This window comes from Danio rerio, chromosome 2 (assembly GCF_049306965.1).
Source record: "Danio rerio strain Tuebingen ecotype United States chromosome 2, GRCz12tu, whole genome shotgun sequence".
Classification (NCBI taxonomy): Eukaryota; Metazoa; Chordata; class Actinopteri; order Cypriniformes; family Danionidae; genus Danio; species Danio rerio.
Genome location: NC_133177.1, coordinates 7,581,387 through 7,604,292, shown reverse-complemented (window position 1 = coordinate 7,604,292; position 22,906 = coordinate 7,581,387). Strand labels below are relative to the sequence as shown.

At 37.5% G+C, this 22,906-nt stretch overlaps 2 protein-coding genes across 7 annotated transcripts in view; both read right to left on the bottom strand.

Annotated features, from left to right (window-relative positions):
* Positions 1-22,906, bottom strand: part of xpr1b (xenotropic and polytropic retrovirus receptor 1b) — a 573,636-nt gene that overhangs the window by 287,072 nt on the left and 263,658 nt on the right. The window lies entirely within an intron of this gene.
* The window catches only part of si:dkeyp-106c3.1, a 166,327-nt gene that overhangs the window by 128,163 nt on the left and 15,258 nt on the right, over positions 1-22,906 (bottom strand). For all 6 annotated transcript variants that reach the window (XM_073922994.1, XM_073923008.1, XM_021466774.2 and 3 more), the window contains 14 exons: positions 21,825-21,895; positions 19,591-19,756; positions 17,131-17,268; positions 16,870-17,047; positions 14,563-14,699; positions 14,383-14,486; positions 9,371-9,527; positions 9,101-9,280; positions 5,343-5,495; positions 5,095-5,239; positions 3,549-3,707; positions 3,357-3,475; positions 2,354-2,530; positions 2,131-2,286 (listed from right to left, as the gene is read on the bottom strand). In XM_073922994.1, coding sequence (XP_073779095.1) covers positions 2,131-2,286; positions 2,354-2,530; positions 3,357-3,475; positions 3,549-3,707; positions 5,095-5,239; positions 5,343-5,495; positions 9,101-9,280; positions 9,371-9,527; positions 14,383-14,486; positions 14,563-14,699; positions 16,870-17,047; positions 17,131-17,268; positions 19,591-19,756; positions 21,825-21,895 — 2,040 coding nt within the window. The remainder of the gene's footprint in view (positions 1-2,130; positions 2,287-2,353; positions 2,531-3,356; positions 3,476-3,548; positions 3,708-5,094; positions 5,240-5,342; positions 5,496-9,100; positions 9,281-9,370; positions 9,528-14,382; positions 14,487-14,562; positions 14,700-16,869; positions 17,048-17,130; positions 17,269-19,590; positions 19,757-21,824; positions 21,896-22,906) is intronic.

The window sequence follows — 22,906 nt, the reverse complement described above, 5'->3', positions numbered from 1 at the left end:
ATATATATAATTAAATTCAATATATATATTAAATTAAATTGAATATACATATATACATATATATATATATATATATATATATATATATATATATATATATATATATATATATATAATTAAATTGAATTAAGAAGATTTTTTTTAATTTTTGTTTTACTGATGAATTTTTTTCTGCCGCTTTTCTGGGGCCAGGTCGCGGGGGCAGCATTCTTAGGAGAGAACCCCAGACTTCTCTATACCCAGACACTTCCTCCAGCTCCTCTGGGGGGATCCCAAGGTGTTCCCAGGCCAGCCGAGAGACATAGTCCCTCCAGCGTGTCCTGGGTCTTCCCCGAGGCCTCCTACCAGTGGGACATGCCTAGAACACCTCCCTAGGTAGGCGTCCAGGAGGCATCCGAAACAGATGCCCGAGCCACCTCAGCTGACTTCTCTCGATGTGGAGGAGCAGCGGCTCTACTCTACTTCCCCCGGGTGTCAGAGCTCCTAATCCTATCCATAAGAGTGCGCCCTGCCACCTTGCGTAGAAAACTTATTTCGGCCGCTTGTATCCAAGATCTTGTCCTTTCGGTCATGACCTACAGCTCATCACCATAGGTAAGAGTAGGAACATTGACTGACCGGTAAATCGAAAGCTTTGCCTTACGGCTCAGCTCCTTCTTTACCACAACTGACCAGTCTATCGACTGCTTTACTGTTGCCGCTGCACCAATCCGGCTGTCAATCTCACGTTCCATCCTTCCCTCACTCGTGGACAAAAAACACTGACATACATAAACTCCTTCACCTGGGGTAAGGACTTTCCTCCAACCCGGAGATGCCAAACCACCTTTTTTTGGTGGAGCACCATGGCCTCGGACTTGGAGGTGCTGACTGTCATCCCAGCCGCGTCACACTCGGCATCAAACCGAACAGTGCATGCTGAAGTCCATGTTCGATGAAGCCAACAGAACAACATCATCTGAGAATAACAGAGATTAAATCCTGTGGTCCTCCATGAACCATCACTTATCGTGGTGGAGAGGTTTGAGTGCCTGAGTGATCTTAAGAGCTATGTTGTCGGGGGCTAATGCACCAGGTAGGGTCTCCCAAGACAAAAAGGTCTAAGGTGACAGGTCAGACTAAGGGTGCTTTCACACCTACACTTTTGTTTCGGAACGTGTCTCGTTTGCCCAGTTAGCGCGGTTCGTTTGGCATATGTGAACAGGGCAATCGCGCTCTGTTCCGCGCCAAAGTAATCGCTCCGAGATTGCTTGAATGAGGTGGTCTCGACTCGATTGAAACGAACCATGGAGCGGTTCGATTGCAGTGAGAAAGCGATCCGATCCGAGCGCGGTTATATCACAGTGTTTTATGGATATGTAATAGACATATGTCTATATGAAGAGACAATTATGAGTAGGGCAGGAAGTTTCGCGAGTCTCTGGATGCCCACAAACGAGTGATCATCTCCGGTAATCTCCCGGTCCTCAAATAGGCATCGTCGCGCACCCTTCTCACCCCTCCCCACCGCATCTCTCCTCAGACACGTCGCATGTGCGAGCACCTTGTCAATCACCACCAAACCACCACCCCTCCTGACAGCTGAGAGGGACGCTGCAAAATAAACCCTGACACTCTGACCAATGTGAGGAGTGTTTACTCGCAAGTGACTTGTTTTAGCTCTTTTGGTCCGATTAGAGACTTTGCATTGTGAAAGCGAACCGCACCAAGAGCAAAGAGCAACAATGTAATATTTGTAATCTTTGTTTCGGAACAACTGAATCAATTCACAGGTGTGAAAGCACCCTAAGTGCGGCTCAAAAACCCCTAATGAGTACAAGAACATCAAGGGCCAAGACATCGCCTGGTATGGCGTAGGCGGGGCCCCACCCTGGAGCCAAACCTGGGGTTGGGGATCGTATGCATAAGGGGCCGGTCCATTGTGGAACGAGTGGTAGTCGAAGGTTAGGACCACGACAACCCGATTGTCAGGCACAGAAAAAAAGTGATCAGAAAAATATTCATGACACAATTTTAATGACCTCACGACAATCATGTTTTATGACAAGATGTGTTGCCTTGAAACTATAATCAAAAATTTTTATATTTTTTCCTACAGTCAGAAATGAAAGTAGAATATTCTGTTCTTACCTTTAACAATTTGACAACAACACCAGCTGTACTAAGGGACAGCTTTCTCTGATACGAATGCAGGTCATCACAGGTCATAAAGGTCATGTCATTGCCAAACATCTTCACGTTTATCCAGCAATGGAGGGTTCTGTCCTTTTTCCTCTGCTCTGTGAACTTAAATAGAAAACCTGGTAACGTGAAGCCAAATTTTAAACATTTAAACCATAATCAGGACTCTCACCTTAGTCCTCATGGAACTGAATGTTGCGGACTGACAGCCATCACTATTACTGTTTCTCTCCTTCTTCTTCACAGAGTCTGCTTGAGCTGAAGGTCCGGAGTGATCAGCAGATGCTAGAGGTTGCTGCTCAAACACTGTCTTAAGAAGAGGCTCAAGGTTTTCCATTCTAAGGCTAATCTAAACAAAAAAATCCAGAATAACTATCCGTTATAACTAGTTAATAGTCTAATAATAAATAGTTAGTTAATGAGTTATAATTGACTTGTTAAATAAAAGTTAATAGTTTGCTAATTATTTATAGCTGTGCATTATAGATAGCCAATAGATAACTTACAAGCTGTTAGTTAACAAGTTGTAAATGGTTTGTTTACTGTATTTTAATGTTTTATAACTAAACCTAATAAATTAGTAATAGATCATGAACAAGCTGTTAGTAAATTACTTACTAAAGATGTGTTAAGTATGAGATAATAGTTCCGCCAGAGGCTCGCGTTAACGCAGCACGTCAACACCAATAACGGCAAACCACTAATATATATATATATTATATAAAAAAAGTTATTGCATAAAATATTTAAATACAATAAACTGACACTATTATTCTGACAATTATAGCACTGTTAGATGTATACTCTTGAGGAAAAACCGTAACCAGAATATTATTTTGTCAAATACTTTATGATAAATCTTATGATTTATACTAAAGACTATAAAGCCAAATGCAAATTTCTAAATCAGATTTTTACAATTCTTTTAATTTATATTACATTTAATTAAAATGAATGTTATTTCATTTTGTGTTATTTGAAGTTTCAATTAAAAAAAACCCTGCCTATAGATGAATTATGATTTACCTTGTACTGAATGATTGTAAACAAAAAGCTTTTTTTATTGAAAAATCTGTTTTCACTGCATAAGATTCCAAAATAACAGTAAATGAATGAGTGTGATTTTTGATTTTATGTTTTGTGGGGGGAAAAAAATATGTTTAATTCATTTTTACCTCCAGAAGATTGAATGCTCTGCCTAGGATGAATACTGTCAGATTAGCCATAGCATAACTGGGAAGAAAAGACTGGGGGGAGAAAACCAGAGCTCCCTCCACGTTTGCAGCAGCCACTCCTGAAGCAGAGACAAAACAGAGATGTTGCAAATGGGAGAAAATTAACATGTTGAATATAGAACGGAAAAGTACCCGTGTCCACGGTGTAATCCATATGAGAAGAATATTTCCATGGTTCTGCTTCAAAGTCTCTGCTAATAATGTCATCTGGAAGTGACTCCATCAGGTATTTCTTCAGAGGGTCTTCTGTTTTCTGGATATTAAAAAGGTGACTCCAAACAAATGACCCAACTGAGGACATATCATAGAGAACACAGTTAAAGTCAGAATTATTAGCCCCCCTTTGATTTTAGTTTTCTTTTTAAAAATATTTCCCAAATGGTGTTTAACAGAGCAAGGAAATTTTCACAGTATGTCTGATAATATTTTGTCTTCTGGAGAAAGTCTTATTTGTTTTATTTCGGCTAGAATAAAAGCAGTTTTTATGTTTTTAAATAGCATTCTAAGGTCAAAACTATTAGCGCCTTTAAGCTATAAATTTTTTTTAGATAGTCTACAGAACAAACCATCGTTATACAATAACTTGCCTAATTACCCTAAGCTGCCTAGTTAACCTAATTAACCTAGTTAATGTGTGTCCCATTATGTGTGGCATAAAAGTTAAAAAAAAAAAAAAAAAAAAAAGAACACCATACCAACAGTAAATGTGATGCTGGTCGTGTGACGGTCTGGGGCTGTTTTGTTGCTTCAGGACCTGGAAGAATTGCTGTGATAAATGGAACCATAAATTCTGCTGTGTACCAAAATATCCTGAACGAGGACCACAAGATAAAGCAAACTTGGGTTCTGTCGCAGCACAATGATTCAAATCACACCAGCAAGTCTACTTTTGAATGGCTGATGAAAAACAAAACAAAGACTTTGGAGTGGCCAAGTCAATGTCCTGACCTGAATCCAATTGAGATGTTGTGGCATGATCTTAAAAAGGTAGTTCATGCTTGAAAACCCTCCAATGTGGCTGAATTGTGACAATTCTGCAATGATGAGTGGGTCAAAATTCCTTCACAGCACTGTAATTTCATTGCAAGTTATTGAAAAAGTTTGATTGCGGTTGTTGCTGTTGAGGGTGGCGCAATCAGTTATTAGGTTTGAGGGGGCAAACACTTTTTAACACAGGGCTATGAAGTTGTGTATTTTGTTTTTACTTAATGATATATTATATTATATTATATTATATTATATTATGTTATATTATATTATATTATATTATATTATATTATTTTATATTATATAAAAACTGCATGATCTGTTTAACTGTGTTATCTTTGACTAATTTCAAAATTAGTTTGATGATCTGAAACATTGGTGTGCCAAACATTTAAAAAAAAAAAAAGAAATCAGTAAAGGGGCAAACACTTTTTCACATCACTGTATTTCCAGCCAAACTACAAGAAATACTTTCTCAAATATTCTCTAATACTGTGAGAATTTGCCTCGCTTTGGTAAAACATCACTTAAAAAATATTTGAAAAAATAATTAAACATTCACAGGGGTTAATAAGGAGCTAACAGGACTGTTAATTTGATCTTCAATTATATATTTAATGCTTTTTAAATTCCCTTCTGTTTCGGTCCCATTCGAAAGCTGATCAATTAAATACTATTTAATAAGTCATACCTTGACTGGACTTCTCATTGCTTAAAGTTGTCTTCACAAGTGTGAAAATCTCCTGGTTTGGGCAGTGCATGAGCTGCTGATATGCTGCAATTCTGACCTCCACATTCTCTTGCTGTCTTTGAAATACCTGAGCAAGGACTTTTCTCTGATAACACATAATCCAAGGATGTTACTCATACCATAACAAACACAACATCAATGTGCATCTCCAGTGCTATATGTCTCTTAAATAGTTTGTTTATACTGACGTCCTGATGGCATGGGATTCTCCTGAACGCTCGTATAGCCGCCAGCTGAAGCTCCAGTGGCACAGAATGATTTTGCACACAGCGGCTCAGTGTTGGGATGAGATCTGAAACAGCTGCTCCTGCATTCTCTACTGCTTTTAACACATGCAGCAACTGCACAGAAGACAAAGACCACTTCATTTCCCTTTCTTATTTATCCACAAAACAATAAATCTTGGTTGCACTACTTGGCTAAATTGCCTGGTCTCAACTCAAGTTTGATTGTCCCCCCTTGCCACCTTCTTGGCTGGTTTGTGTTCACACCGTCTTTTTTCCTTATGAACCCGATCAGCTTGCGTCATCGAGCTGCTGTTGTGTGTACAACTGTTGCTAGGTGAAGGCAATGAAAGCCAAGGCAGCAAAATGGAAAGACGTACGCATATCACGGTAGTTCTGCTTTTACTGAATGTTTTGGTTTTGATTGAACATACAGAAAGCGTCTCGCAAAGATATTATAAACGTTCAGAACACAACGTGATGTCTGCAGAAGTCGTTTTTAGAGGAGACGAGCAAACAATATCACTGTGTTTGCACTGGGTCAGTCCTGCTTGTGGCCAAGGTAAGGTTAGGTAACGTTAATATAAAAAAGTCAGCAGGACCAGAGTTTGTGCGAACCGTAACGCAGACCCAGGGCCGACACGTCCATAGACAAGAAACCAGGCCGGCGTCCGCAACAACCTCCGCCCCAACCACGATCTTTACTTTCATCCTCAACATCACCACCAACTCACATCCCCAGCCTTCCCCAACCACCCACTTCACTACTTTCTCTTTCGTCTGTGACACCCCAACACCTCTCCTCCCTTTCAGTCCACGACACAAACACCTAAACACTCCCACCTAAACAAAGCTCGACTCAACCACTTTTCTGACTTTTTTTAAACAAGAGGTATGAAAACACCCTGCTGCTAGATAGTGTTTCAGAAGTGTTACTGCAGCGCAACACAAACAGCATGCATAGGTATGTGTAAGTTTATGTAAAGTACACCAACAGTACAGTGACCGAGAAAGCTTAACATGCTGCAACTTTAAAAAAAAAAACACGCAAATAGAGAAAACGTCAGCAAATTAAGGCCCCGTTTACACTAATACATTTTAGTTTTAAAACGACATTTTAGTATGAGAACGATCTACGTCCACACTGGCGTTTCATGTTACTCTACACCACTGAACGCACATCACGTGACCACACACACACTCTGGAATGCGGTGCAGCGATGAGAGCTGTGCACGTCGGACTGTTCATCAAGAATCTACCATTGGATCTAATCTCACTTTATTTGTTAAATGTGATATTTAATTAATTTTGTTGTCTTTATTTAACGACATATTACACGACTTTGGTCTTTTGAATCTATTACTTGTTCGAGGTAACGTGTTTTGGCTGAGTGCAAGAAATAAGTTAATATGAATTTACGCAACCACGTACACTGACTGCACATTTGACTGATCGCTTGCCTTTATTGACTATTAAAACTGATATTCAGCAAAAAAGAGGCTGTTTCGTATTTTCAATGAAAGTAGTGATGTTATAGCCTCTGTTTTGTCATAAATATGCATACAGTGAGGATGACACTCATATAAATATGTAGCTACATGATTTCAACTTTTTTGGTGTCTGCTAAGTTGCTAATAACAAAATAAAAATAGGCAGTTCCTTATATCTGTATCCCGAGGAGTGACACAAACAACTGAGGTAGGATCCAAATGCAGGTTTAATCAGAGTCAGGCAAGCAATGATCAACAAAGGTGCAAACAGGTATATGAAGTAAGTCCAGAATCGTAGTCGAAGTAACAGGCAAGAGGTCAAAAGGCAGGCGGCAGACGGAGACAAAAGGTAAACAAGGCTAAGGTCAAAACACGGAGAAACAAGACAAGGAAACCGCGTTGTAGTGTTACTATACAGTTAACAAGACTCGGCAATGGGAGTAAGTGAGTGTGCTGGTTAAATAGTGTGTACAATCAGTCTCGGACAATCCTCAGGTGATGCGAGTGTATCCAGTCTAGATGAGGAAGCATGTATGAGTGTGACCGGAGTGCATGTATGAAAATGTAGTCCAGAAATGGCGGATTTGTAGTCCATGGTTATTGAGAGTGAAATCCAGTGATCTTATGGAGAGCGATCGCTGGTTATCATGACAATATCATGTTTTCATAAAATTTTTAAGAAAGTGAAACAATGTAGCCAGGGTGATGTGAATGAGGTTATAAAGTGCACTGTTCCCTAAAGATTTACCCGACATGTCCTCGGGAGTTTGTTTTACATATCAATCTTGCGAAGTCTGTAGGACTAACCTGTGTGTAGGCTACTAAATATTGGCCCAATCAGAGAGACGAATGTCTTTAGCCCCGCCTCCATTTTCAGATGTCCCCGTTTTCCCCTATCCACACTAACACGAAGCAGCATTTTAAACTAAATTTTAAAATGCATTTTAAAACTAAAACGCCCTCTTTAGCGTTTTCAAAAATCTCAGTTTTCTGCGCTCCAGCATAGTGTGGACGGATGGTATAACCGTAGCAAAACTTATGCATTTTAAAACTAAAACAGAGTGCGTTTTAGTTTGAAAATGCATAAGTTTTGCTACGGTTACTCCATCCGTCCACACTACGCCAGAGTTTTCGAGCACCGAAAATGGAGCGTTTTGGAAACGCTGAAGAGGTTAGTTTTCATCCTAAAACGCTGCTGCTCCGTCTCAGTGTGGATGGGGGAAAACGGAGACATCTGAAAACAGAGGCGGGGCTGCCAACATTCGTCTCTCTGATTGGGGCTTTTCCTCAATATTAAGAAGCCCACACACACAGTTCAGTCTTGCATCCTTTCCCAGTAAGTTCAGACTTTGCAAGTTTGATATGGAAAACAGATTCCCGAGAACATATCGGGTAAATCTTCAAAGGGAACGATGTACTTTATAACATTATTCACATCACCCTGGCTACATTGTTTCACTTTCTAAACAATAAAAGTACAACATGAAGGAACTGCTATTTTCATTTTGATATAAACAACTTAACAGACAGCAGAAATGTTGAGGCGTTGTGCTGCATATATGAGCGTCATCTTCACTGTGCGTATTCATAACAAAACGAAGCCTAACATCACTGCCTCCTTTCACTTTCATTGAAATTATGAAACATACCCTCTCTTTTGCTGAATATTAGTTTTAATAATCAATAATGCCCATTATAACCGTATAACGGACAATAAGTTTATACAATATAGGAAATAAGGGCAAGCAATTACTCAATATACAGAATGTACGTGGTTAGATTAATTATTAATTTATCTTTGCGCTCAGCCAAACTCGTTACCTGGGAACAAGTAATAGATTCAAAAGACCAAAGTCGGGGAATATGTTGTTAGATATAGACAACAAGATTAATTAAATATCACGTTTAGCAAATACAGTGAGATTAGATCCTGCAAGAGATCCTTGATGAACACTCTCATCTGGGTAGATAGGCTGCAGTGCATGCCAGAGAGTGTGTTTGTGGTCACGTGATGTGCGTTTTCAGTGTTTGGTGAGGACGGAGAGCTGTTCAGAAACGCTGGGTGAAACTCTAGTGTGGACGCGGATCGTTTTCATTTTAAAACGCCGTTTTAAAACTAAAACCCACTAGTGTAAACGGGGCCTAAGACACCATCGGTTTGACTCCACACACTGTAGACTCAAAAAGAGGGGGGTGGGGCTACTGAATAACTACTGAGAGTACAGATGTACCTCTGTGATCTTCAAATGATCATCCACTTGACATCCTGCCTCAAGACTCAGCTTAAGAAGATGAACGAACTGCTGGACTTCTGAGATCTCACTGCATGGACTCTGTTGACAAAAGCGATGGACCAGCGAGGACACGACCAGTAGCACTTTTGGACGAATAAGAGGAATTTGCAGAAGAGCCTGGAAGAGAAAAAATTAGTAACTGCATGTCACAGTCTGTTTTATATAGTTATGTACTATAAATATTTGATTGAATAGCTCTAAACCTACACTGAGGTGGCTGATTATGGATGGGGTTGGGTGGGAAGCAAAACTGATGAGGGGTAGGATGTGTTCCTGATCAACTTCTTTGTTCAGTATTAGGTCCGCATTGACAAGGATGCAGTTCTCAGTTCCGCAGGCTGACAATGCATCTACCAGGGGCTGCCTGTCAGCGAACCAAAGTCAACATCAGCATAAAAAATAATAATAATAAACAAAATAAATAAATAAAATAGCAGAAGTATGAAAAAAGAAATAAATAATAAAAAGAAAAAACACATGATCTAATATTGTGTTTTACTACATTTTAAGAGTTCACACTTCGCTGATGATTGATTATAAAGCTTGTTTGGCATGCTGTCCCGGGAGAGAGCCCTGAGCTCATGAGATCCTCGAGCCCAGGGTTCCCTCCCGATGCAAGGTGGGAGGGGAGTTTGAGCTCAGGTAGATCTCGAGAACTCCCCTGCTGTAGTAAGCGATGAACATTAAGTGATTGCTCTTGGAGATAACTACATACTAGAAGCATGTCTATGGTGCCGATTTGGATTAGTCAATTAACTTAATTTGCATGTTTTTGGACGGTGGGAGGAAACCGGGGAACCCGGGGTAAATCCACGTAAGCACGGGAAGAAAGTGCAAACTCCAAACAAAAATGTCTGCTGGTTTGGTAGAGCGTGGAACCAGAGACATTCTTTCCGTGAGGCAACAGTGCTACGTGTCACCCATCTAGGAAGAAGGAAGAGTAGGGCTGGAAGGGGGGAATCTTCAAAATGAAGATGGCAGTGGAATGAAATCCAGGGTATTTATAGTAGTTTAGGAGTCATCTGATTGGAGCTTAGTGAATTGGATAATGCGGATCCAGCCGCTAGCAATCATAAGCACGCGATCCTCTCGAAATTAGTTTATACATAAACTTCACAAAGTAGCAATATGCAACATAGCTGAAATAATTAGATATCAATGCATTTTAAAGGTGCCATAGAATGAAAATCAATTTGGATATAGATTGGGGGAAATAAGTATTCAACAAGTCACCATTTTAAAGACGACTCGTGTGGTGAATGAAGTCACATTGCTCAGGTGTGATCAGTGGCGGATTTAAGCATGGGCAATATGGGCAATCGCCCAGGGCGGCATCTTGCTGGAGGCGGCGCAGGGAGACGGTGCAAAAAAAGAAAAAAGAAAAAGTGCCCTAGTATTAATCAACTGTGCCCTAGTAAAACCGAAGAAGACGGCGCTTTTGGACACTGTTAACATAGGGCTAATAAACATGGGTAATAATTCTGACTTCAACTGTGTATAATATAACAATTAAATAATTTTGACAACTGAAGTATGATTATTTTGCATGTGTCTATTTTAGAGTACGTCATACTCTGTGTGTGTGTGTATGTGTGAGAGCAGGCACAGACATGAGCTAAGGAGAATCAGTGCAGAACTCATTAATATTCATGACCATTCTAAATATGGTCAAAACTGAGCTTCTCATTGTAGGATTTATTCCACCAGAGCCAGGGGTAGACTGGGACAAAAATTCAGCCCTGGCACTGTAGCCACACCAGCCCACATTACCACACAGACACACACATTCACTACTTATATTGGTGTATAGATGGTGTAATAATATAAGCAGTACAATATTGTATATATGTAATAGATATTTAAACATTTAGGGCCCTATTATACACCCGGCGCAATGTGGCGCAAGGTGCGGCGCAATACTCTTTTGCTACTTTTAGCTCGGCGCAAGGGTCATTTTGAGGCGTTGCGCTACGCTGTTTAAATAGCAAATGCATTTGCGCTCAAATGTGCGCCCATAGGCGTTCTGATCTAAAAAAGCAGGCGTGTTTTGGTGCGTTGCTATTTTGAGAAACTGTAAATAGTCTGATCTTTAGACCAGAACAAAGTCGGTCTATTGTCTGGCGCAAAGTGTGCCTGGCTTACACACTAAAAACAAGATGCAGAGCAATACACAAATATCTTTACATATGAAAAATATATAATATCTTAAGGATATAATAAGGATATATACAGGATATAAATATAAATGATTAAAATATTACAAAACATATTAATTTCTAGCCTACATGAAGATTTAAAAACCACTGCCTTACTTTCTTCATCTCGGGAGGCTTTTTCAGTTCATTCAATTTGCTTTTGTATAATGTTAATATTATTAGCAGGATTATTTATTATATCCATATTTATATTTGTTTTATTAAAAACAAGCTTAGATTTGTCCACCTGTCAAATTTTAGACCATATGGGGCATGGCAGGTGTATTTGGAAATAACTCTAAGTATTTTGACCACAATTATTGTTCATTTATTCGTTTGCTAGAAATTAGAACTAAATTTAGAAATAGTTTTGAAACAAATCTTTGCGCTTAACAAACAAAATGAATTATTTATAGGCTAATTGATGTCTGTGCGTAAAGGTTTACCTATCCACGAGAGCAAAAGCGAAAGTGAACTTACGTTACGTCGAAATGCGCTTATGGCGGGACGCAGCTGGCACTTAAAGGGAATTGGAGATGAGGCTCTAATTGGTTTATTCTCAAAACACACCTATAACTCATTAAGAAAATAAACTCAACCCTTTTAGACCATGCGCCATGGCGAAAAGCAGATTTTCCCGTCCTTAAATTAGCAAAAATGCGTTCTGACACGCCCTGAAAGCATTTGCGCCCCGCGTTTTGCGCCCTGCGTTTTGCGCCTTGCGCATGGACCGTCAAAATAGGGTCCTAAATGTATGTGACTGGAACAAAAACAACCCGTTGTCATTCTCTGTCCTAAGGATTAAATACATACTGTAACCTATGCATGTATTTAATGTTTTACTTTAAAGACTAGCTGTGTTTTCAGAGTTCACTACCAATTCCCTCAGTACTTTGGCTATAGCTATAGTCTTTTTGCATGTTAGACTATATTGCTTGTACAGTAGCATACAGCGGTCTGTATACCCTAAATCCCCCCTGCTGATAATGACATTTTAAAATGTACGTGAGTTCTACGCAAAGCTTACAACTGTTAAGCACAGTGTAGGTTACTGTCAAAAACGGTCAGAAGTAGTGGGAATGCTGTCAAAATGACTTTTCTATATTTTAGTATAATGACTTGGAAGTATTTTTTTTAGTTTTCTTATTACCTCCTCTACCATACTACTGTCCTCCGATGCAGCAGCTAAATCGAAGATATTTCAGTTAATTTTATGCATTTGACAGCGTCTGATTTTAGGGCCCTTTTTTTGCTTTCTTGGAGCATTTCCGCACCGCCTTTCCTGTTTTTACGGTCCATCTCTGACAGTTAGCTTGTGTTGCACTCACAGTTTGTTTGACGTTCTTGCCAGATTTGATCACGTTCGTGTAACCTCTGATTGGGTCGGCCCCTTTCAAAACCAGCCGGTTGTCACCGATTGGGCCGAATGCTTAACATGTAACTATTATTATTATTATTATTATTATTATTATTATTATTATTATTATTATTATTACTATTATTATCAATACATATTAAGGAATAAAAAGATTTTTAAAAACTGACCGGACCACATTTAAAGGTTCACGAAACAATGTTAGCACCTGTCAGCTTTAATTGTGGAAAAAAATTTATGATTTTGAAAGCTTTTGTCAGCTAATTTCAGCTTCCGGATTTAAAATGATTGAATGATCAAAATTGGCAACATAGCGAAAAACTGCAAGTGCAAAGATGACACGTCGGTTTCTTATTACTATTAATAGCGGAGTTTTCTTATCCTATGAGAAGAGCCGGTTTCTAAATTATTCATGACTGCACGTGCTTTCCGAAGACAAGGCAGACCTGCCAGTCCCAAGCTGTGAGACACGGAACCACGGCACACAGTATTTAGCTTTTTATGAAGGGTCGTATGTGTTTATTTCCATGATCCATGGGGTTTGTTGCATGTTTTTCCACAGGATGCTGTCAGGGCCGATACAGCAAAGCTGTTTGTGTGCAGCAAGCATTTTTGTCAGGAGAGCAGTTAGAGAATTGGAGAATGGCGGACGTTATCTTTTATCAGAAGTTCGTTCACATTTAGACACATCGCCGTGCTACTTTGTTTGCCTAAATCCTCCAGATTACCAACAGGGCTAACGGTTAAAATAGACAGGGCAAGAGACCTGCTGCACTGATTCTGCATTCAGACCCGGGGATTGAGGGAGAAGTCCTCATTTATAGTGTTTATATGAACATGATTATCTTTATAATGATATAAATTGCGGTTATCTCTATATGAAATTATGAATAACAAATGTAGCAGGGCATTAAATTACTGCTTATTTCTTTGCATTTTAACTTTGTAAACTATAAAATCATGCGTCTCCTCACGGTTTGTGTCTCATTTTGGCTGACAACAGTTTTTTGCTTCCCTCCTTCTCCCCTGCTGGCCACGTTCACTCCTGCCCTTTGCTCGTGGAGCTCCACACCCATTATGATACATCTTTTTAAAAAATTCTGAAGTTGACCTGAACCGAAAGTTGGGGGTTTCAAGACTCTTAAAAAATAGTCCGGCCCTTCTGGCATTTTCCAGAATTGACAGGTGGCCAATCCGCGTTTTTTGCACTGCAGAAATGCGAGTGCTGTTCAAAAAATGCTCAGCTGTGTTTCAGTCGGTTGCACCTACAAGTTGTTGTGGTCATGGTGAACGTTGCCTGGTATATTCCTGACGCTCCTCCACCGGGATTTGATGGCTAGCTTAAAATTGACAGTGCCACAAAAATCTGTATTTTTTAACTTTCAATGACTGAAAAAAAGCAGAGCGCTCATCGCTAACCATAAAATGCCTATTCAGCACATAACATTGCAACGCTAAGCTCTAAAAAAAAATGCTCCAGTAGACATGCAGCCAAAGTGAACAGATAAACCCATTTCTGGAAAATGTTACCTAAGCCAGATACCTATGTAGAGTACAATTTAATATATTGAATCAATGCACTCTATGGCACCCTTAAAATTTCTGTACTACAACATTTTGATTGCATATATAACTGTTAAAGGACCAACCAGTCGTCTCGACATTTGAAGGAGGCTTCATGCCACAAGTCTCTCAACTGACGTGATGACAAGGCTCTCAGCTGGAGCACCAGATTCAGGAGAAGCTCAGATTGCTGAGGATGATGAAGAAAAGTATAATAAAAACCTGCCATCATGTCAATGCTTTAACACCATGAGCTAGTGTCTGACCTGCTGTTGATCCATCAGATGAGCACACAGTCTCCTCACTATGTTGGACACCTCCTGAACTGATGGTCCAGCATGTCTGCCTGAGCTTTGGCCTTCAGCCTCAAACACAATACTGGACAAGTAGCCAGTGTTCTGAGCTGAAATGACAACGAGAAGGTGATTACTTGGACGCAAATGCCTTGCATTCATAAATGATTTCTAAAAATCTTATACTGGAATGTTGGTAGCCTTTTTGGTAGCCTTTTTCAGTTTCAACAACTGCACTAGACACATTCTTACAATCACTCCATATCTCTATAAACAGTGAGTGGGCTTGACAAACCACCTGTAGAAACACTCTTTACTCTTTATGCACCGGACACTTTATGTGAACTCCATCACAAGGACACAATAGGAAAAACTATGTTTACTTGTGAATGTATTACACTCTCAGAAAGAAAGGTACGGGAGTTGTCACTGAGGCAGTGCCTTTTTAAAGGATACATGTTTGTACCCAAATAATCCACAGTGGTACCTAAAAGGTGCATATTAGTACCCAAAAGTACCTAAAAAGTACCTTTAAGCACATATGCATCACTTAAGTTTTTTTTTCTACTGTACAAAAGTTATTTACACTTAAATACACAGTATTTTGGATACCCGAGCTAGGTATTTTACATTGGTTCATTTTCATATTTTTTTATATGACACATGTACAAGTTATAGCTAAAATGAAAGCTCTTGCCGGTGCTAAAACAGTTCTAGCATTCTTTTTACTGAATTATATTCACATATCAAACAGTTGTCGAATGAATAGCAGTGTTTCCATGGCGCAGAAATGTAAACAATACATTCATGATCAATAAGCAGCCCCAGATAGCACAGACAGCTGTTATCTCTTACCTTATGCAGTGCCCTTCAGGGCCATTCTCCTCTGATTTTGAGGTGATTTGCATAAGTTTCCTTTTATAAGTCTGATGTGGTCCAAACACAGTGAATTATGTTTGATCAAACAAAATAATAGTGAAATATGAAAACAAGGATCGGTCCCTGTGGCTTGTACAGCACCTCTCATGAGTTGGAATACAATAACTTTTGCATAGAATATGGTATAGAGACATTTTTCTGTTTCCCTATGATTACAGACATGTGCAGAAACCACCAAAATTAATTACAGCGCCCTAGACCACACAGAACCTAAAAAGTGCACTTTCAAATTTGAGTTTATAAAACAAAAATACAAAAAGCGCCTCTTTTTTTAGGTGTTTATTATAACACAGACAACATATACAGTTATTTTAAACACTTTCAATAGTGTTTTATGAAAATTCAAAGGGTTTTCTTTAAAATTATACCAATTTTTTAATGTATAATTAAATGTGTTCGTTGTCACATTTTGTACTTCAAAATTCACCATTCGTTTTCTATTGGAGACAGGTCGGGACTGTAGGCAGGCCAGTCAAGTACTTGTATTCTCTTCCTCTACAGCCAGTACTTTTCTCCAAAAAAAATACCCGAAATACTGATTCATCTGACCACAGTTCATGTTTCCACTGTGTGACGGTCCATCCCAGATGCCTACGAGCCCAGAAAAGTAGATGGCGCTTCTGGACACTGTTAACATAGGGCTTCCTTTTGGTACAGTTGTTTTAACTGGTATTTGTGGATGTAACTACGTATTGTAGTACTTGACAAAGGTTTGCCAAATTAGACCTGAGCCCATGTGGTGAAATCGCTTATAGATGAATGACGATTCTTAATGCAGCTTCAGCTTAGGCTTGCACCCTTGTCATTTATGCACTGAAATTCCTTCAAATTCCTTGAATATTTTAAATATTTTTATGCACTGATGAAAGTGAAATCTATCTTTCTTTGAGGAACATTGTTTTTAAACATTTCAATAATTTTCTCATGTATTTGTTGGCAAACTGCCGATCCTCGACCCATTTTTGCTCCTAAAGGACTAGACCTATCATGGATGCTGCTTTTGTACCAAATCATAATTACAGTCACCTGTTGACATCACCTGTTTTAATCACATCATTATATAAACAATTTACCTGATTGCTGGCCCTAAACTGCTCCTGTTCTAACTTGTTTTGGAAATGTGCTGCAAGAACCAAAATTTGAATGTTTTTTTTTTTTTTTTAAACTATAAAAAATCAAAAGGAACACAATAATTATTGAATGTTGTATTGTCTGCAATAAAATACAAGTCAATCTATATTTAGAAATCGAATAAATCTTTTTTTTTATTTGCGTTTTCCATACTATCCCAACTGATTTGGGGTTGTAGATTAACACTATCAAAAGTCATCTTAGTCTTACCCAAATCCATTGGAATCACATCAAGGGTTCTGAGTAGAGTCAGGCTTGAAACCGTTTTAGTTTCTGTTACTTCTAACAGGCCTGGAAGGGGAACCAGCGACACTGTTTCTGTACAGTTGACCTTCTTCAAGACTGTGTCATCATAGAGCTGGACGCACGTGAGGCCGGCACTCACTGTCTAATCACAATAAACAGCAACTCAAACTCAAGTAAAATTCACATTTGGCCAGTTAAAAGTGGTATACACAAAGCAAGGCCCACCATGTCCTCCTTCAGGGGTACAGAGCTCCTCCAAAACTGATCGATCCGGTCACTGAGACACAGCTGGAGGTTACGTATCTTCACCAGCGATGGTCCCCTTCGTTCATAAGAACTAGTACATGTCCCATACACATCAGTCTGCAGACCAATCATAATTCAGTGTTATTAAAATGATATCATCAGTCATGCTTAGGATAAAGGACTTCAATATACCTTATAACTTGTAACTGCACGTTTATTTCTCATGCACTGTTAGATTTTTTGTTGTATTTTTGTGGTAACTTGCTGGTTTGTTAGGATACAATGATATTTGACTGAAATACAACTACTGATTTTAAACATCTGAAATTTGAGGGTTCAAATAAGATCAATACAGTGCATCCAGAAATTATTCATAGCGCTTCACTTTGTCCACATTTTTTATGTTTTATTCCAAAATGGATGAAATTAATTTATTTCCTCAGAATTCTACACACAATACCCCATAATGATAATGTGAAAAAATAGTTTTTAAAATTGTTGCAAATTTATTAGAATTAAAAAACCTGAAAAATCACATGTACATCAGTATTCACAGCCTTTACTCAATACTTTGTTGATGCACCTTTGGCAGCATTTACAGCCTCAAGTCTTTTTAAATATCATGCCACAAGTTTGGCACACCTGTCTTTGGGAATTTTGGCCCATTCTTCTTTGCAGTACCTCTCAAGCTCTATCAGGTTGGATGGAAAGCGCCGGTGTACAGCCATTTTCAGATCTTTCCAGAGATGTTCAAAAGGATTTAGATCTGGGCTCTGACTGGGCCACTCGAAGACATTCACCGAGTTGTTGTGAAGCCACTCCATTGATATTTTGGCAGTGTGCTTTGGGTCGTTGTCCTGCTGAAAGATAAACTGTCGCCCTAGTCGGAGGTCAAGAGCACTCTCAAGCAGGTTTTCATTGAGGATGTCTCTGTACATTGCTGCATTCATCTTTCCCTCTATCCTCACTAGTCTTTTAGTTCCCGCTGCTGAAAAACATCCCCACAGCATGATGCTGCCACCACCATGCTTCACAGTAGGGATGGTATAAACCTAGCGATGAGCGGTGCCTGGTTTTCTCCAAACGTAACGCCTGGCATTTACTCCAAAGAGTTTAATTTCAGTCTCATCAGACCAGAGAATTTTGTTTCTTATGGTCTGAGAGTCCTTTAGATGCCTTTTGGCAAATTCCAGGCGGGGAGTGGCTTTCGTCTGGTCACTCTACCATACAGGTCTGATTGGAGGATTGCTGCACAGATGGTTGTCCTTTTGTAAGGTTCTCCTCTCTTCACAGAAGAACACTGGAGCTTAGACAGAGTGATCATCGGGTTATTGATTACCTCCCTGACTAAGGCCCTTCTCCCCGATCACTCAGCTTAGATGGCCGGCCAGCTCTAGGAAGAGTCCTGGTGGTTTCAAACATCTTCCACTTATGGATGATGGAGGCCACTGTGCTCATTGGAACTTTCAGAGCAGCAGAAATTTTTCTGTAACCTTCCCCAGCATTGTGCCTCGGGACAATCCTTTCTCGGGGGTCTACGGACAATTCCTTTGTCTTCATGCTTGGTTTGTGCATTGACATGCACTGTCAACCCTGGGCCTTTATATAGACAGGTGTATGCTTTTTCAAATCATGTGCAATCAACTGAATTGACCACAGGTGAACTCCAATGAAGCTGCTGATACATCTCAAGAATGATCAGTGGATACCGAATGTAGCTGAGCTTAATTTAGAGCTTCACGGCAAAGGCTGTCAATACTGATGTACATGTGATTTTTCAGGTTTTTTATTTTTAATAAATTTGCAACAATTTCAAAACCTTTTTTCACATTGTCATTATGGGTTTTGTGTGTAGAATTTCAGGAAATAAATTAATTTAATCCATTTTGGAATAAGGCTGTAACATAGAAAAGTGGAAGAGGTGAAGCTCTATGAATACTTTCCGGATGCACTGTAATTTGCGATCTCCAGAAATGTATATAGGGCTATGTTTTCAAAATATGCCTATGTCGCTTATGTTGCAAAACAATAAAGGTAAATTAATCGATTTGTTTAGGGCCAAAATACAGGAATTGTTTGGAACCCAGCGTTTTTAAAGTCTGCGTATGTTTTTGGCTATCAGCCAAATATGGGTCAAAATAATAGATTTTATGTGTATGTCAACTATTAGAATATTAAGTAAAGATCATTTCCCATGTTCAATATGAAAATAATTTGTACATTTCTTACTGTAAATAAATCAGATTTTGTTTTAGCATTTAGTTTTTTAACCTTCAGATTCGAGTTTTTATATGTCAATTGTTTTTCCTAACAAAGTCACAAATTGAAAGCCTCTTTCTACAGCTTTCATGTGATGAATAAATCAATTTAAATTGATAAAAAAAACTCAATATTTTCCCTCATAAATATGTGCTCAGGGAAAGCTGTAATTGCTCTCACCTCTCTCACTGTCTCTCGGGCCCGTCCCGAGTGAGAGGTCTGGATCATGCTCAGAATGGACCTCTTGATGTTAAGCGTCCACACCTGCTCAGCCTCCTGTGGGCAAAACATGGTGACCTTTCCCCCCTCAAGCGAGAACCGCAGGGGATTCTTCTCCAATGACTCTCTGAGAAATCAAAACACCAGATGGACCTTAAACCTCTGTGATGACTGTAGACTCCCTAATGCAGTGATAATATGTCAAATTATTAGTCAAAAATGTGACTATAATCAACTGAAGATCAAATTAGGTTGTTTAAATCCAGTGTTGAGTAAAGTTACTGGTAACACTTTAGAATAACTATCCGTTATAACTAGTTAATAGACCATATATAAACTGTTAGTTAACAAGTTATAAATGACTTGTTAAACAAAAGTTAATAGTTTGTTAGTTATCTATAACTGTGCCTTATAGATGGCTAATAGATAACTTACAAGCTGTTAGTTAACAAGTTGTAAATGACTTCTTAACTGTATTTTAATGATTTATAAATATACCTAATCAATTAGTAATAGATCATGAACAAGCTGTTAGTAAATAACTTAATAAAGGCTTGTTAACTATCAGTTAATAGTGTATATATGTTATTGGGACGTTATTCTAAAGTTGCAGCTATTTTTCATTTATTAATTGTTAGTAAATGAGGAATAGTTGCAACTTTAGAATAACGTCCCAATAACATGCTTGAGCTAAAAACTATCACTTAACTATTATATTTACACTTTACAGATCAGTTGTTCACCATCTAATAACACCAGTGAAACTTTTTTATTAGACCACTGGTGTAATTTAAAATTTGTATTTATTTTGTTTCCATGTTTAGCACTTCATGGGTTTGTTTTCTTGCATACTGCTGTACTGCCATGTGATGGTTCAGTATGTGTGTTTCTATACATTAAACACAACATTTAACATTTCATCTGTGCAGTTTCTTTGGTAAAACACAGCACACAGAAAAACCTATAAGTGGAACAAAGTTTCGAAACAAACATTTTATATTTTAAATATTACATCAAATTTCTGTAGCTTGAACTTATTCCATCCATTTGCAGTTCTACAAAGATTCACTGGTATTAGTAGATGGTTAACAAACGATGAACAACTCTCGTCTGTAAAGTATGAGTAAATATAATAGTTAAGTGTTAGTTATTAGCTTAAGCATGTTATTGGGACGTTATTCTAAAGTTGCAACTATTCCTCATTTACTAAAAGTTAATAAATGAAAAATAGCTGCAACTTTAGAATAACGTCCCAATAACATATACACACCATAACTGATACTTCACAAGTCTTTATTAAGTAATTTACTAACAGCTTGTTCATGATCTTTTAATAATTTATGAGGTATAGTTATAAATCATTAAAATACAGTTAAGAAGTCATTTACAACTTGTCAACTAACGGCTTGTAAGTTATCCATTGCCCATCTATAAGGCACAGTTGTAAATAATTAACAAACTTTTAACTTTTATTTAACAAGTCATTTAAAATTTGTTAACTAACAGTTTATTAATGGTCTATTAACTAGTTATAACGGATAGTTATTCTAAAGTGTTACCAAGTTACGGTAAAGTAATATATTATAACATTGAGTTACATTTCAAAAAGGTAATGAAATGTGTCACTAAGTTAAATTTTAAGAAAGTAAGTGTTATTTTTACTTTTTTTTGTTTTGTTTTGTTTTGTTTTGTTTTGTTTTGTTTTCTAGATTAAGACAGGCTTAAAATTGTAATATATTAAGTTTAAAAGTAACTAAAAAGTAACTAAATGTGTTACGTTAGTTACTTTTTAAGGAAAGTAATGTCAAAGCATGTGTTATTTTTACTTTTTTTGTTGTTGTTTAGTTTTATATTGGGTTTCTTTATATTAAGACAGGTTTAAGATTGTAATATATTACTTTTAAAAGTAACTAAGTAACTATAAAGCAAATAAATGTGTTACTATTATTTTACTTTTTAAGAAACGTAATGTGAAAGTTTGTGTTTTTGGGGGGTTGTTTTGTATTTTAAAATTAGACTTTGAAAAGTAATGAACTAAATTGCACCAGGTGTATGATAGGGCTTTTATACTCTAAACTTGACTTAAGCAAATAAATAAAACCTGAATATACAACTTATCTGTAATAATTTAATGCAAATTCAGAAAAGGTTTTGGTAAATGTGCATGAGCAGAATCTGCAAGCTTGTTGAATTACCTCATGTTCTTCAAGCGTTGAACTGAGTTATCTCTTTTTGATGAGCTCTGCTTTATTTGTATGTTCCTCAGCTATACAAAAAGAACAAATGAAAAACATTATGGAACAGATTAAACATGATAAAAACAAAGACAGAGAAGTTATAGTTAGGGCCAGACGTTTTTTGCTATTTCTGCAGAGAATTTTGGTAAAACTCTGCGGATTTCTGCTAAATTATTTTGGGAATATCATAACTAAAACCTTAATATGTGAAATAAAAAATAATATCTTTTTAACTTTTATTTAATGCTTAAAATGCAAATCCAGTTAGACTCACTTTATTTGGTAACCAAAGCAAGTCTCTTATATAATATATCTACTAAAAGACAAACTGCATAGTACATAAATGAGATGAACATTTTCATAGTCAATAATATTACTGTAATTAATTTAAAAACTGAATAAATATAAATTTAAACACATTTACTCAAGTAAATAAGCAGAATTAATGATGGACTAAAAATCTGCGGAATTGTGCGCGCGCAGATTCTGTGTGGGCCTAGTTATAAGTACACAAACTGTGACAAGTGGTACACTAAATTATCTAAAACTGTTATGATCATTAGCAAACATTAACAGAAGTTGTATTTATGAATTTCATTGTTGATTGTTGTTATAAGATTTGTTTCACTTAAAAGTAGGAAACATTATATCAATTTGCACTCTGAACAAGTAACTTAGTAGCTTTGTAAATTTCTAAATAATAAATACCGTTACCTTAATAACTTATAATATCACTTAATTTCATGTTCTAGCTAGACATATTATATACTCAACTTAAAAATATTGAAATTAAAAGTTTAATTTGCCTAAAACTACATTCAAATGCATTTATATATATATATATATATATATATATATATATATATATATATATATATATATATATATATATATATATATATATATATATATATATATATATATATATATATTTGAGATGCCTATTTTTAGATGCTTATGTCTATTTTGGGGCCTTACAATGAACTCAATTTATGCATATATGATTTTACAGCTTTAAAATTTATATTTAATATGCTTAA